A 17971-nucleotide genomic window follows, 5' to 3' on the forward strand; every position below is an offset into this window, starting at 1 on the left:
TTTTGAAGTCCCAATAATTCATTTTTGCTTTTGTTTCTCTTGCTTTTATGGGTGTATCTTGCAAGAAGTTGCTGTGGCCAAGCTCAAAAAGAGTGTTGCCTATGTTCTCCTCTAGGATTTTGATGGAATCTTGTCTCACATTTAGATCTTTCATCCATTTTGTTTATCTTTGTGTCTGGTTTCATTCTTCTGCACGTGGCTGTCCAATTTTCCCAGCACCATTTATTGAAGAGACTGTCTTTTTTCCAGTGGATAGTCTTTCCTGCTTTGTCGAATATTAGTTGACCATAAAGTTGAGGGTCCACTTCTGGGTCCTCTATTCTGTTCCATTGATCTATGTGTCTGTTTTTGTGCCAGTACCACACTGTCTTGATGACTGCAGCTTTGCAGTACAACCTGAAATCTGGCATTGTGATGCCCCCAGCTCTGGTTTTCTTTTTTATTATTCCCCTGGCTATTTGGGGTCTTTTCTCATTCCACACAAATCTTAAGATGATTTGTTCCAACTCTCTGAAGAAAGTCCATGGTATTTTGATAGGGACTGCATTAAGTATATAAATTGCCCTGGGTAACATTGACATTTTCACAATATGAATTCTTCGAATCCATGAGCATGGAATATTTTTCCATCTCTTTGTGTCTTCCTCAATTTTTTTCAGAAGTGTTCTGTAGTTTTTAGGGTATAGATCCTTTACCTCTTTATTTGACAGCTGTTCAAGACAGCCTAGAGGGCAGGAGAGAAGAGGCCCCTTCAGCCTGAACAGCACAAATTAAAATTAGCCTTGATGTGAAATTCAGTGGGGAGTCTGTCTCCCACTGCAGTTTATTGTTAGCTTGGGATCCTGTCAATTTGAGTCTTTTTTTTATTGCAGAATCTCTGAAAGCCGTGATTCTTAATTTTGGCTGAAGTTTGGGATCATTGAAGAATTTTGAAAACCTGGCCTCCAGAGATTTTCATTTAATTGATCTAGTATGAGTCTTATACATTGGAATTTCAAAAGCACCACAGGAGGTTCAAAAGCACAGCAAGTCTGAGAGCTGCAGTATTTGGGAACTGAGAAAGAAAAGACATGCATGCATGCATGTGGATTAATGTACAAAGGGGGTGTCCTGGAGTGATTTTCTTTAATGAATACAAGCTGGCACACATTGAGACTGGAAATAGATAAATTATTCATAATTTCAAGAATGGCTATGTCCTCTTTTACTGAACTGAGACTTTGATCAGACAAAGGCTTCCATCTGATTTCAGTGTGAATGCATGAATTCTGTCTTTTCTGTGTTCCCAAAAAGGAACTCTGGTTAAATCCCAGTAAGGCATATAGTTTTAGTTAATAGTATTGCTCTCGGGTCTGTTTCCTAGTTTGGGTAATTTACTAAAATTATGAAAGATTACATCACCATCAAAGGGAGCTCTAGGAAGTGTACACCAAGATCTTGATTCTATTTTTGCAACATTTATGTGAGTCTAAAAATATTTCAAAATAAAAAGTGAAAAAAGCATGAGCAGGATGGGAACCCTGCCTCTTATGAGATTCAAAAAAACAAAGTTTTTGTTTTGTGGAAATTTGCTGTGGTTGACTGCCTTAGTGTTTCTTATTGGCATTCAGAAAGGGAAAGCCGATTTGATCCTTCTTGCCTAGGGCCTCAATCTGTCTAATCTGACCTCATTATATATATATATATATATATATATATATATATATATATATATACACATACACACATATGTAGTCAGTTAAGAAAAAATATATTTATTATATAAATTTATATATTTTATATAATATATTATATTTTATATAGTATACATAATATATATTATAAATTTATATAATAAATATATACTTTATTAACTGACTATATATTATATAAAATATATAAATTTATATAATAAATATCTATTGTTTATTAAATGACTACATATTTTTTTTTCTTTTCCTTAGAATAAAATGATATTCCATTAGACACACAATTTAATCAGACTATACTGTGGAGAATTGCGTACACACACACAAAAGGAGTTTATCTGCTCTCTGCTGGAACAAAACCTGCTCTGCTGCAGTATGTGACTGCAGGTACATCTAAGGCATGTGGAATGAGATAAGTAAAGGTGGATACCTTCTGACATTGAACTCTAGGATATGATCAGTAAGTGAGTGACTGTTGCCCATTTACAAGAAGGAAGAACCTCTGTCCCTGAAAGCCCCATTTGACAAGAATTCTATACTGGAATAGGAGTTTACCTGAGTATCAGCCTTGGGTAGACATCATGACCTCAGTGGAGTACCATCTTGAAATTGTCAGCTAGGCCTTAATAATGGTTTTTCCATTGTTTAAATATAAATGTCATTCCTTTTTAAAAGATTTTATTTATTTATTCATGAGAGACAGAGAGAGAGAGACAGAGACATAGGCAAAGAAGAAGCAGATTCTCTGTGGGGAGCCTGATGTGGGACTCAATCCAAGGACCCTGGGATCATGACCTGAGCCAAAGGCAGACACTCAACCATTGAGCCACCCAGGCATCCCTGAATGTCATTCCTGAATGTATATTTCCCTAGTTGATTGAGGCAGAAAGAGGCTAAGATAGTGGTTTTCAACCAGGATAATTTTGTCCCCCAGAAGATATTTGGCAGTGTTTTGGAAGAGTTTTAGTTGTCACAATTGAGGGGAGTGCTCCTGGCATCTGCCAAGTAGAAGGCAGGATGCTGCTAGGCACCCTTTAATCCACAAGACAGTCCAGTGGTGTATATACCTATAATGAAATACTAGTCATAAAAGGGATTGAGTTCTGATATCTGCTATAACATGGATGGACCTTGAAAACATTATGCTAAGTGAAAAAGCCATGTGTGGAGGTTCCTCAAAGAGTTAAAAATAGATCTGCCCTATGACCCAGCAATTGCACTGCTGGGAATTTACCTCAATGATACAGATGCAGTGAAATGCCAGGACACCTGCACCCCAATGTTTATAGCAGCAATGTTCACAAGAGCCAAACTGTGGAAGGAGCCTCAGTGTCCATCAAAAGATGAATGGATAAAGAAGATGTGGTCTATGTATGCAATGGAATATTACTCAGCCATTAGAAACGACCAATACCCACCATTTGCTTCAACGTGGATGGAATTGGAGGGTATTATGCTGAGTGAAATAAGTCAATCGGAAAAGGACAAACATTATATGGTCTCATTCATTTGGGGAATATAAAAATTAGTGAAAGGGAATAAAGGGGAAGGGAGAAAAAATAAGTGGGAAATATCAGAAAGGGAGACAGAACATGAAAGACTCCTAACTCTGGGAAACGAACTAGGGGTGGTGGAAGGGGGGGTGGGTGGGGGGTGGGGGTGAATGGGTGACGGGCACTGAGGGGGGGCACTTGATGGGATGAGCACTGGGTGTTATTCTATATGTTGACAAATTGAACACCAATAAAAAATAAATTTATATATATATAAAAAGAAACGACAAATACCCACTATGCTTCGATGTGGAGGGACCTGGAGGGTATTATGCTGAATGAAATAAGTCAATCGGAAAAGGACAAACATTATATGGTCTCATTCATTTGGTGAATATAAAAATTAGTGAAAGGGAATAAAGGGGAAAGGAGAAAAAATAAGTGGAAAATATCAGAAAGGGAGACAGAACATGAAAGACTCCTAACTCTGGGAAACGAACAAGGGGTGGTGGAAAGGAAGGTGGGCGGGTAGTGGGGGTGACTGGGTGACGGGCACAGAGGGGGGGGCACTTGATGGGATGAGCACTGGGTGTTATGCTATATGTTGGCAAATTGAACTCCAATAAAAAGAAAGTTAAAAATAGAACTACCTAGTAATTACACTACTGGATATTTACCCCCAAAATACAAAACCACTAATTCAAAGGGATACATGCACCTCTATGTTTATATTTATAGTAGCATTTTTTACAATAGCCAAATTATCGAAGTAGCCCAAGTGTCCATGGATAGATGAATGGACAAGGAAGAAGTGGTATATATATATATATATATATATATATATATATATATATACACACACACACAATGTTGGTATATATATTATATATATAATATATGCGTGTGTGTGTATATATATATACACAATGGAATATTATTCAATCATTAAAAAGAACAAAATATTGCCATTTGCAACAACATGGATAGAGCTAGAGGGTATAATGCTAAGCAAAATAATCAGAGAAATATAAATATCCTATGGTTTCACTCATATGTGAAATTTAAGAAACAAAGTTTTTTTTTTTAAAGGAGAGAGAGTGATAAACCAAGAAATGGACTCTTAACTGTTGAGAACAAACTGAAGCACACCAGAGGGGGTGGCAATGAATGAAATAGGTGATAAGGATTAAAAGTACACTTACCATGATGAGCACTGAATAATGCATAAAATTGTTGAATCACCAGGTGCCTGGGTGGCACAGCCAGATAAATGTCTGCCTCTTGGTTTTGGCTCAAGTTGCGATCTCAAGGTTGTAAGACAGCCCCACATCATGTTCCAAGCTCAGCATGGAGTCTGCTTCATATCTCCCTTGTGCTCGTGCACTCTCTCTCTCTCTCTCTAAAATAAGTAAGTCTTTAAAAAACGTTGAATCACTATGTTGTACACCTAAATCTAAAATAACACTGTATGTTAACTATACTGAAATTAAAAAGAAAAAACTACATGTTCTAGGAAAAATTAAATAAGACCTAAATAAAGGTAAAGATTATACCATGTTCATGGATTGAAAGAATTGAGATTATTAAAAGATCAATTATAGTCTCCTTAATTAAATAAATCCAATGCAAAAAGAGAGAAAGAGAAAGAAGCCAGACACTAAAAGACATACATTGTATGATTCACAGAGACAGAAAGTAGGTTAGAGATTACCAGGAGCTAGAAGGAGTGCTCACTTGATGGTTACAGAGTTTCTATTTGGGATGATGGAAAACATTTGAAAACAAGTCATAGTCATAGCTGCAAAACACCATGAATGTAATAAATTCCACTGAATTGAACACTTAAAAATGGTTAAGATTTTGTGATTTCACTTACATCTGGAATCTAAAAAAACAAATGAATAAATAAACCAAAAAGCAGAAACAGACCCATAAATACAGAGAACTGATGGTTGTCAGAAGGGAGAGAATGAGTGGATAGGCAAAATGGGTGAAGGGGAGTGGGTGGTATAGTTTCCAGTAATGGGATGAATAAGTTATGGGGATGAAAGGTACAGCCTTGAGAATGATACTAAATTAGCATTGCATGGTGACAGATGATAGTTACACTTGAGGTGAGCACAGCACAATGTACAGATTTGTCAAATCCCTATGCTGTACACCCAAAACCAAGGTAACATTGTATGTCAACTATACTTTAATTTAAAAAAATAGTTAATGTTTAATTTTACATTAGGTAAATTCTAGCTCAATTTAGTTTTTATTTTTTTAAGATTTTATTTATTTATTTGAGAGGGCAAGAGAGCACAAGTGGAGAGAGGGAGAAATGCAGAGGGAGTGGGATAAGCAGCCTCCCCACTGAGTGTGAGTCTAACGTGGAGCTCAATCCCAGACCCTGAGATCATGACCTGAGCAAAAGTCAGATGCTTAACTGACTAAGCCACCCAGGCCCTCCCTCATCTCAGTTTTAGAAAAATAACACACTAGCCATAAGCACTTCTGACACTTGAAATGGCATGACTCATAATTTAAACATCTGCTCTGGGGATCTACATGATGCTCTGGGAAGAACTCTCATCATTTCTGACCAATGTTATTGAGATAAGAGGTGATTGCCTGAAGGCCATGAAGCTCTGTAGGTTGTGATATTAGCAACATTCACAACAGATTCTGTACAGATTTGGGGAAGGATTTGAATGGCAGAAGTACATTGGTAAAAGAGAAGCTAAATCAGTGAATTTGTCAAATCCTTCCTGTCAAATAGCATTAATTCAACAAAATTTGATCAGGCAATGTTTCAATGTTTGAAATATCAATTTTGCATAAAGGCTATAGAATTCTATACTTCCTTCACTTTCTTTTAGACATGTTGCATTCACTAATGATGAAGTTTATAATTATTAACATTGAGCACCATCTTCATCTATTAAATTAGGGCTGAAATTTCATTCATTTTACTGAGAATATGGATGAACCAGCATACTATTGCTTTGCCAGTGACACTGAAATTTGTTATAACTCTATTAAAAAAGAAAAAAGCATGAAATCTTGCAACGTCAGAGATGGAGCTAGAGAGTATCACGCTAAGTGAAATAAGTCAGTCAGAGGAAGACAAATACCATATGATTGCACTCATACACAGAATTTAACAAAAACAAATGAGCAAAGGGGAAAAAGAGAGAGAGAGAGGCAAACCAAGAAATAGACTCTTAACCATAGAAAATAAACTAATGATTACCAGAGGGGAGGTGGGTGGGAGATGGATGAAATAGGTGATAGTGATTAAGGAGAGCATTTGTGATGAGTCCTGGGTTTTGTATGAAAGTGTTGAATCACTATATTGTACATCTGAAACTAACATTATACTGTACGTTAACTAACTGGAATTTAAATTAAAGCTTTTTAAAAAGAGCAGCAGAATGCTTTTTTTTAAAAAAAAAAGAAGTGTCATAATTTCAACCCATGACCCATTAATGTAAAGAAAAATGTACACTGAATCCATCGTGATGAAATTGGAAATGGTGTTTATGAAATTCTAAAGTCTTATCTATATTGATCACAGTTAGATTTGTTACAGATTATAGATTAAAATCTGCAGTATGAACTCTACAGAATGAAAATTGATGTTCACTTCAATGCCTCTCAGGAAAAAAAAAATCATCACTGATTGTTTGCATCTTTACACAGCTTAGCTGTATTTATAAACATATATTTCACACCAACATATATAAACTGTGTTTTCAACTTGAAGTTAAAATCTGGTTTCCTGGGGATCCCTGGGTGGCTCAGCAGTTTGGCGCCGGCCTTTGGCCCAGGGCGCAATCCTGGAGTCCCGGGATCGAGTCCCACGTCAGGCTCCTGGCATGGAGCCTGCTTCTCCCTCCTCCTGTGTCTCTGCCTCTCTCTCTCTCTCTCTCTCTCTCTCTCTCTCTCTCTCTCTCATAAATAAATAAATCTTTTAAAAAAATAAAAATAAAATCTGGTTTCCTGATATCACTAATTAGATTGAGATGCCTTTGCCTATATCTAAAAACTGAAGACTGGAGTCCAATTCCAGAAGGATGTGTGTCTACATGTGCAAGGTATGTGAAAGAGGGAATGAGGACGAGCAGGTGGAGAGGACTGCCTGGTGTACTCCTGGCCACACATGGTGAGGGATTAGACATCATGAATTCCTCTCTTCTATTATGTTGGTCTTTGAGGACTTGCACAGTCTGGGATAAGAATGATACTAAACACATGTGTCTAATGAGGAGCTTTGGATATTGATTCCCCAGGGATAGAGAGAGAGACTGTAGAGTCAGCCTGTGACAACCTCATTCAACAAACAGCCCTTACTAGTCAAGAAGAAGCACACCTAGGGCTCCATCCAGGAATGACCTTTCTTGACCACAAGCCTAATGTCTCACTTGGTGTTCCCTGCCCTTTCTGAGACAGACCTTCTGTCTTCAGTATCCAGGGGATATCATTCTACACTGATGCCAGCCAGGTAATTTAAAGTCCCTTAGTTAATGCTTCTGTAAGAGAGGCAGGTATTTTGCTGCAGATTCACCCAGGGAAAGCAGTGAGGAGTGTGCATGCATAAAATGATGAGAACTGAGTATCCTGTGCAGTCCAGCTTGTCTTCCTGTTGACAAGTTCCCAAGTAGGTTTGTACTGATACTGACCCTGGTTTCAATCACCTGGTCTCCTAATCTCTCTTTAAAAATGGCAGAACCCAGTTATTCTCTTGAACAGAAATCTGCCCCTTCTCAAACAAGATCACTGTTATAAAACGTTCTGGAATTTACTTGAATTTTTGTGGTGGTCATGGGGAGGGATTTGGGTGAGCTTTTCTATTATTTGCATTCCTGGTTCTCAATACGCCACTGAGCAAAAGAGTATATTATCCCTGTAGCTTGCTTAAGGATGCTGGGGGAGAAAGTGGAGGCACAGAGAGATCTAGAAGACTGCCTTCTTAGCATACCTGTTTCTCTGTAAGATTAACAATGATTTTGGGGTACCTGGGTGGCTCAGACTGTTAAGTGTCTGCCTTCAGCTCAGGTCATGATCCCAAGGCCCTGGGATCAAGTGCTGCATCGGGTTCCATGCTCATAGGGAGTCTGCTTGTCCCTGTCCCTCTACCCCTCCCCCCCCCATGCTCTCTCTCCCTCTCTCTCAAATAAATAAAATCTTTTTAAAAATGATTTTATATAATAATAATAAATTAATAATAATAATAATAATAATAATAATAAATTAAAAGACATCCTTCAACTCACTCCAGAATCAACAAATGTTGACTTCTACTATACAAAGTTTAGGTCTTCCCTTGATAGGATGAGCACAGGGTGTTATACTATATGTTGGCAAATTGAATTTAAATAAACTATTTTTTTAAAAACACAAAGTTCAGGTTTTTTTTATAAATTAACAAAATAGGGGCGCCTGGGCAGCTCAGTTGGTTGAGCATCTGACTCATGATCTCAGCTCAGGTCTTGATCTCATGGTTGTGACTTCAAGCCCTATGTGGGGCTCCACTCTGAGCGTGGGGCCTACTTAAAAAAATGCATACAGAAATCACCATTTTTGTATCCTCTGTTTTCGTTCTTCCCTTCCTAAGACAACTTCCTCTCAAATGTGATGGTATCCCCTATACATGGCTTTATAATGCACATGTCTTCATAAACATACATAGGATAAAAGGCATTAACTATAATACCTATCAGTTAGGGAATGGGGAATAAATCATGACATAACAATACAGTGGATTACTCTCTGGTAATTGAAATTAATAAAATGGGACTAGGGATGCCTGGGTGGCTCAGCAGTTGAGTGCCTGCCTTCGGCTCAGGCTGTGATCCGGGAGTCCCGGGATCAAGTCCCATATTAGGCTCCCTGCATGGAACCTGCTTCTCCCTCTGCCTGTGTTGCTGCCTTTCTCTCTCTCTCTCTCTCTCTCTCATAAATATTTTTAAATCAATAAATAAAAATAAATAAATAAATGGGACTAAATATATCATAATAAAGAAAAGATAAATCATATACGAATTTCAAATATAAATAAATTTCAAATATAAATATCCTATATAGTTGTTTATATAAGGTTTTCAAAGTTGAAAATAATGTAGTTGTTTATGTTATTATATTAACAATAATACTAATTTTAGTAAAAATTTCTAGGGAATAATGTGTATGAAGTTCATGTAGTGATTCCCCCAGGGAAAGAAAAGAATCAAGATTGTTCAAATACATAATGTGTATACTTGGATCATTTATTGCAATAAAAACACTAGAATGCAAGACACCTAGCTGGCTCAGTAGAACATGAGACTTGATCTCAGGGTCATGAGTTCAGGCCTCACCTAGGGTGTAGAGGGTACTTAAATAAAACTTAAAAAAATATTTTTAAAAAACCATTTAGAATGAAGATGGTGATGTGTGTGAATTTTATGCTATTGATTGGTGGGTACCACCCTTCATTTATCTCTATGGGTTTTTGTTTTTGTTTGAATAATCCGGGGTAAAAATAAAAACCTGTAAATTTTATTATGGATTATGCCTTGTTAATGACTCAAAATATAATTAAAATTTTCTAATAATGTATACTTTATGGAATTCAAAAATATTTCCCGTATAGGCTTCATTATTTATACTAATTTTTTATCTAATACATTTTATTGTGTAGTTTATTTTAATTGCTATATTTTAAAAAAGATTTTATTCATGAGAGAGAGAGAGAGCACACACTCGTGCACAAACAGGGATAGGACCAAAGGGAGAGGGAGAAGCAGGCTCCCCGAGGAGCAGGGAGCCTGACAGTGGGCTCCATCCCAGGACCCTAGGATCATGACCTGAGCTGAAGGGAGATGCTTCACCAACTGAGCCACCCAGGTGATCCTAATTGTTATATTTTTCATTATATACCCATTTATTTTCTTTTTAATTTTTATTTATGTATTTGAAAGAGAGAGAGCACACGTGTGAGAAAGAGCATAAGTGGGATGGGGGCGAAGGCAGAGGAAGAAGCAGACTCCCCACTGAGTAGGGATTCCCCAGTTGCAGGGCTTGATCCTAGGACTCTGAGATCATGACCTGAGCAGAAGTCAGACATTTAACCACTGAGCCACCCAAGCACCCCCATCATATGTCCATTTCATTTTTTCTTTTTTTAACTTTTAATTTTATTTTATTGAAATTCAATTAATTAACATATAGTATTATTCCTTTTAGAGGTAGAGTTCAGTGATTCATCAGTTGCATATAAAACCCAATGTTCATTATGTCACATGCTCCCCTTAAGGCCCATCACCTACTTACCCCATCCTCCCACTGTGTCCATTTCAAATGAATTTTTTAAAGATTTTATTTATACATTCATGAGAGAGAGAGAGAGAGAGAGGCAGAGACACAGGCAGAGGGAGAAGCAGGCTCCATGCAGGGAACCCGACACGGGACTCAATCCGGGGACTCCAGGATAAGGGCCTGAGCCCAACGCATATGCTCAACCACTGAGCTATTCAGGCGCCCCTCAAATGAATATTGATATCATTGATGAATCCTTCACTCTTTTTCTACATGATAAAAGTTCCCAGCTCATAATTTTTTTCCCAGAAATTTGCAGCTATCCTGCTGGGGATATTCTGTCTTTCTATGGACTTTCCTCAACTTACCCCACCCCACTGCTTCCTCGTGAGGAGTGAAATGTATAAAGTGTTGTTCTTCACAGCAGGAACACACACACACACACACACACACACACACACACACACACTCATGGAAATGTCAGTATGAGGGTCTTATGTACTAAGTACTGTACCAGATGCTTTTCCTCTATTTGTTTCCCATCACTGCAAAAAAAACATGAGGTTTTATGATAGTCCCCATTATACAAATGAGGACACCAGGCTTTTCATATAAGTGAATAATTCCACCCCTCCCCCCCACAAATCAAGTACTGGTCTGGATTAAATTCAATATTTAAGCCTAAGTAATATGCCAAATGATTAATGCTGTCTTGGCCACTTCTGTCTCATTTAGGCAGGAGAGGACCACTGCTTTACAGAAGTACTTCTGTTAAGGATGCCTGATTATCTTATAAGTATCATATAAGTCCATCTTATAATTCTCCATCTTCCAAGGACCAAATATTGTTGCTATTTTCACCTATTTTTTAAAAGACTATGTTTTTTTTTCCTCTTATTTACCTGGGTTTTTTAAAAAATGATATTCCTGCTACCTATCCCCTAAGGAAGATGTCTCCTTAGGATAAGACAGAGAATGTCATTGACATTTGCCCAGATTCTCTTAAAATTAATTGCTAATGCTGATGAGTACTGTTTCTCTGGGGGATTCTTATGAGCTTCAAGTTTATACACAACATTTTCTAATCTTTGCTCAGGTACAGAGTATATGCTTGGAGATGTCAAGCATCTGCTACACAGAACTTCATGGGTAGGGGTGGACAAATACTGTAGACAAGGGAAAAGATTTGGGGCATTGTTCAAGGTGAATACATTAAGATTTTAAAGGAACTGTTATAGGGATGCTTGGGTGGCTCAGTGGTTGAGCGTCTGCCTTTAGCTCAGGTCATGATCCCGGGTCTGGAGTTCAAGTCCCACATCAGGCTCCCGGCATGGAGCCTGCTTCTTCCTCTGTCTGTGTCTCTGCCTCTCTCTCTGTGTCTCTCATGAATAAATAAATAAAATCTTTTTTTAAAAAATAAAGGAACTGTTATGAAATCTGAGTGTCGGTTTAGGAATGCTAATTCTGTATAGCAATGATTGGTCTAGAAAGTCAACTCAGCAGTTAAACCACTTGAGTTCACACCTTGTCCTTTCCAGGCACTATGTTCTCCACCCCACCTCAATTTCCCAATAGATAAATGGAGTAACAGTATGATCCAACTCATCTGTAATTTGACAAGTACATCAGCTGATTCTGAGGCACACCAAGGGTTGGGCACCATGCTCTACAACAGAAATTGGATAATTTCATTCTCATCTTTCTGTTTGAGACAAGCAATATTTCTGAAGGAAATGCCATGGTTTATTCTTTGTCTCGTCTCAGTACTTGGCACAATGTGTGAAAAAGAACTGGTGATCAATAAAAATCTGAGCCACAAATTTGAGTGGAGAAAAGAAAAGTAAGATATGATGATGATGGAGGAAGAAATTAGCAGAGGGAAAGATTTGAATACTCTCTTTGCTTCACCATATACATAAAATTTTATTTCTTTTTACTTAAGCTCTGGCTCTCAAACTTCAGCATGTGTCAGACTTATCTGGAGGGTTTGTTAAAATTTAAGATTACTGGTCATTACGTCAGAGTTTATCAGCAGTGTACCTGGAGCAGCACCAAGAATTTGCGTTTCTAAATAGTTTCCAGGTGATGCTGCTGTTGCTCCTCCAAGGACCATTCATTTTATTTTATTTTTACCTCGTTTTTCCCCCTCAGATTCATCAACAACATGGAACCCAGAAATCACACAGATGTTTCAGAATTTCTTCTTCTGGGATTGACAGATGATCCAGAACTGCAGCCTTTCCTATTCTACCTGTTTCTGTCCATGTACCTGGTCACTATCCTGGGAAATCTGCTCATCATCTTGGTCATCAGTTCTGACTCTCACCTCCACACCCCCATGTACTTCTTCCTCTCCAATCTGTCTTTTACTGACATCTGTTTAAGCACAACCACCATCCCAAAGATGCTGGTGAACATCCAAGCACAGGATCAGAGCATCACTTACACAGGCTGCCTTACCCAGGTTGGATTTGTCCTGGCTTTTGGTGGTTTTGAAAATTTTCTCCTTGCAGCAATGGCTTATGACCGCTATGTGGCCATTTGTCACCCCTTGAGATACACTGTTATCATGAACCCCCAACTCTGTGTTCTGCTGATTCTGCTCTCACTGTTCTTTAGCTTTGTGGTTGCCCTGCTCCACAGTCTAATGGTGCTACGACTCTCCTTCTGCAAGGACTTGGAAATTCCTCATTTCTTCTGTGAACTTGCTCAGGTCATCAAGCTCGCCTGTTCTGACACCCTCGTCAATAACATACTGATTTATTTTGTGGCTAGCCTATTTGGTGGTATTCCTCTCTCTGGGATCATTTTCTCTTATACTCAAATCATTTCCTCTGTTTTGAGAATGCCATCAGCAGGGGGAAAGCTCAAAGCTTTTTCCACCTGTGGGTCTCACCTGTCAGTTGTGTCCTTGTTCTATGGGACAGTTGTTGGAGTGTACATTAGTTCTGTAGTTAGTGACTCTTCCAAGAAGACTGCAGTGGCTTCAGTGATGTATGTTGTGGTTCCTCAAATGATGAACCCCTTTATCTATAGCCTACGGAACAGGGACATGAAAGGAGCCTTGAGAAAGCTCATCAGTGGGATGCCTTCTTTGCTGTGATTATGCCATCTACTTTGGACTTGGGTTTCTAGAAAGAGGCAAAGTGATAGGAATCCTGGATGTGCCATAATGCTTAATTTTTCCATCACTGAATACCTCTAAACCAGCCAGGCAACAGAATGCCCAAGTTAATTTTAACTTGGGGTTGAAACATACTTTTATTTTTTTGTCTGGTCTTATGATGTTTGACACATGATTTCAATTCTCTAAATTCAGTTTCTTTGCTCAGGTTCTATACAGAAGCAGAGCTTGAGGCAAGTGTTCTTTTTATAGTGATTTTTTTGGAGGGGATCACTCTCAGAAGGAATATTGCAGAAAGTACGTAGGATAGGGAAAGTATTGAAACAAGACTGTGGTCATAGCTAGAGACTAGCTTCCACCTGATTTCAGGGTAGGGCCATGCCAGTAACACTCTGGAGTTAGACCTGTAATGGAGAAGGGGAGTTTACCTTTTATATACTTATTTAGTAATTAATTTGTTCACTGTAAACTCTATCCTGCTGAGGACTTTAGCATCTACTTATCTCATTCTATTATCTACGAAATTTGTATAATTAAGTTATCTCAGTGGTTTGAGATGATTGTGAAATATTTGAACTTTCCCAGTTGAGGAAACTTCCAGTTACAATAAGAAAAAAAATCCCTAACTCTAATATTGCTAACAATAAAGAGAGTTATCTTTCATTACAAGCACTTAGAGGCAGGGAATGTATACAAACAGGTAGATTCATTCAGTCCTTCATGGATTGTATGGGCCTATGGCTGGCTTTCCTCAGGGCCATCAGGTAGTGGCACCAGATGGAGATGTCATACTTGAACATGATTCCCAGAAACAGAACTCTGACTGTCCTTCCTTGAGTCAGATGATTATAGAATTTTCCACAGAGTCAGTTACAAGAGTCAACTGGAACCCCAGCTATAAATGGTTGTATGGTGGTCCTCAAAAGAATTTTTCCACATTCTAGTCCCATAACTTATTAATATTTTATGATAGAAGGATGAATTGTACTTACTTGGAGTCTTTGTAGAAGGTGAACTTATCCACCCTATTATCTGGGTAGCTTCTAAATATAATCATATGTATCCTTATAAGAGACAGAAGTGGAAATGATCCCAAAAATGTAGAGATAATGTAACCATGGTGACATAAATTGGATTTATGCAGCCAGTATTTAATTTTCAGTATTTGGTCATTTTTTTCCAGATTTATTGAGATATAGTTGTATATAACATTCTGTAAGATTCAGGCGTACAATGTGCTGATTTGATGCATTTATGTATTGCGAAATGATTATCACCATTACATGGATAAAACTTCCATCCCATTATTTAATTGTCATTTCTTCTGTGGTGAGAATATTTAAGACTCTACTCTCTTATCAATACTTAAGTATATAATATAGTACTATTAGCTATAATTATCATGATCTATATTAGATCCCCAAAATTTTTAAATCTTATAACAGCAAGTTTATACCCTTTGACCAAAATCTCTCCATTTTCCCCACTGCCCAGCCCCTGGTAGCCACCATTCTAGTCTCTGTTTCTGTGAATTTAACTTTTTCAGATTTTCCACACATAAGTGATATTATGCAGTATTTGTCTTTCTCTGACTTATTTTACTTAGTATAATTCCCTCAAGATCCATCCAAGTTGTCACAAAAGGCAGGATTTACCACTTTTTCAAGGCTGAATAATACTGTGTTGTATATATACCACATCTTTATCCATTCATCTGTTGATACTTAGGTTGTTTTCCTAACTTGGCTATTGTGAATAGTGCTGCAATGAACATGGGAATGCAGATATCTCCATAAGATCCCGATTTTAATTCCTTTAGCTATGTATCAAGAAGTGGAATTGCTAGATCATATGGTAGCTCTATTTTTAATTTTTTAAGGAACCTCTATACTGTTTTCCACAGGAGTCGTAGCAATTTACATCCCCACTAACAGTGCACGAGGGTTCCTTTTATTCCACACCCTTGCTAACACATTATATTTTCTCTTTTTGATGTGACCCATTCTAACCAGTGCGAGGTGACATTCTGGTTTTGATTTGCATTTTCCTGATGATAAGTGATGTCAAGCACTGTTTCATGTGTCTGTTAACTACCCATATATCTTCTCTGGAAAAATGTCCATTCAGTTCCTCTGTTCACTCTTTAATTGGGTTGTTTAGTTTTTGGCTAAGGAATTGTATGAGTTCTTTATATGTTTGGGATATTAACCCCTTATCACATGTACGATTTGCAAATATTTTCTCACATTCAATAGGTTGTATTTTCATTTTGTTGATGCTTTACTCCTTGTGAAAGCTTTTTTTTTTTAATTTAAATTCAATTAGCCAACATATGGCACATAATTAGTCTCAGATGTAGTGCAAAGCCTTTGATTTGATGTAGTCTCATTTGTTGATTTTAGTCTTTGTTCTGGTGTCTATCCAAAAAACTGTTGCCAAGACCAATGTCAAAGTGTTTTTCCCTAAATTTTCATCCGAGAAGTTTTATGATTTCATGTCTTTTGTTTAAGCCTTTAATGCATTTTGAGTTAATTTTTGTAAGTAGTATAAGGTAGAGGTCTACTTGCATTTCACTGCATGTGTTTATCCATTTTTCTTGACACCATTATTGAAGAGATTGTCCTTACCCATTGAATATGGATCTCCTTTGTCAAATACTAGTTGGCCATATACACTGAAGTTTATTTCTGGCATCTTGGTTATGTTTCATGGGTCCCAGTGTCTATTTTTATGACAGTATCATACTATTTTGATTACTCTAGTTTTGCATCATAGTCTAAAGCAAGGAAGTGTGATACCTCCAACTTTGTTCTTTTACTCGGGACTGCTTTGGCTCCTTGGGGTCTTTTGAGACTCCATACAAATTTGAGGATTGCTTTTTCTATATTGTGAATATCACAAACCCAGTCTCCAAGTGAATAGGTAACTCGGATTGAGATAGTGGGCATTTTCTGAAACCTTCAGTTGTTCCAAATCCATATTTATGGTTGGGTCCAGGCAGTGTCCATAACTTTTGTGTTCACCCACATTGCTCGAAAACTAAAGCTCCATTTTTGTCTTTGACTTCAAGCACTAATCTCTTCTAGGACATTTAACTTCCAGGATGCTCATTACCTGGAGAGAGTTAACTTCTTCCTTATGGAGGTGATTCCATAGAGCCTCTAGGCTTCAGTGCCCTCACCCATTATGTGTGAGTTATTTTTATAGCACATGGAAAAATTTGTCTTGTTTTATGAGACCACCTATGAATTTATATATGTACTTATTATTTAATGTGTTGAAATGAAAGGATGACATTCAAATGCCATCTTGTCTCATGTCGGTTTCAAATACTACCATAAAATTCCACTAATTAAAAGATGAAGTCATAGGGGCACCTGGGTGGCTCATTAGTCAAGCGTCTGCCTTTGGCTCAGGTCATGATCCCAGGGTCCTGTGATTGAGCCTCACATCAGGCTCCCCCTGAGTGAGGAGTCTGCTTCTCCTCTTCCTCTGCTCCTCCTCCTCCTTCCACTTGTGCACTCTCTCTCTCAAATAAATAAATAAATAAAATCTTTTATTTTTTTAAAATCTTTTAAAATGAAGTTATACATAAAGAGTTAACGTGTGGCAAAAATAAATTGATAAGTGTGTAAAAATTATAAATTCATTAAATAATGAAAATTTGTAATTAAGTATTTTTTTTAATTTATTTATTTTTTTAAATTAATTTTTATTGGTGTTCAATTTACCAACATACAGAATAACACCCAGTGCTCATCCCGTCAAGTGTCCACCTCAGTGCCCATCACCCATTCCCCTCCAACACCCGCCCTCCTCCCCCCTTCCACCACCCCTAGTTCGTTTCCCCGAGTTAGGAGTCTTTATGTTCTGTCTCCCTTCCTGATATTTCCCAACATTTCTTCTCCCTTCCTTTATATTCCCTTTCACTATTATTTATATTCCCCAAATGAATGAGAACATACACTGCTTGTCCTTCTCCGATTGACTTATTTCACTCAGCATAATACCCTCCAGTTCCATCCACGTTGAAGCAAATGGTGGGTATTTGTCGTTTCTAATCGCTGAGTAATATTCCATTGTATATATAAACCACATCTTCTTTATCCATTCATCTTTCGATGGACACCGAGGCTCCTTCCACAGTTTGGCTATTGTGGCCATTGCTGATAGAAACATCGGGGTGCAGGTGTCCCGACGTTTCGTTGCATCTGAATCTTTGGGGTAAATCCCCAACAGTGCAATTGCTGGGTCGTAGGGCAGGTCTATTTTTAACTCTTTGAGGAACCTCCACACAGTTTTCCAGAGTGGCTGCACCAGTTCACATTCCCACCAACAGTGTAAGAGGGTTCCCTTTTCTCCGCATCCTCTCCAACATTTGT

At 37.8% G+C, this 17971-nt stretch overlaps 1 protein-coding gene across 1 annotated transcript; it reads left to right on the forward strand.

Annotated features, from left to right (window-relative positions):
* Positions 1-12629: 12629 nt before the first annotated feature.
* Positions 12630-13568, forward strand: LOC112909748 (olfactory receptor 7G2-like). The gene has a single exon (XM_025985793.2). It carries the CDS (start codon positions 12630-12632, stop codon positions 13566-13568), a length of 939 nt encoding a protein of 312 aa, XP_025841578.2.
* Positions 13569-17971: the final 4403 nt, after the last annotated feature.

Source organism: Vulpes vulpes, chromosome 9 (genome assembly GCF_048418805.1).
Source record: "Vulpes vulpes isolate BD-2025 chromosome 9, VulVul3, whole genome shotgun sequence".
In the NCBI taxonomy this organism is placed as follows: Eukaryota; Metazoa; Chordata; class Mammalia; order Carnivora; family Canidae; genus Vulpes; species Vulpes vulpes.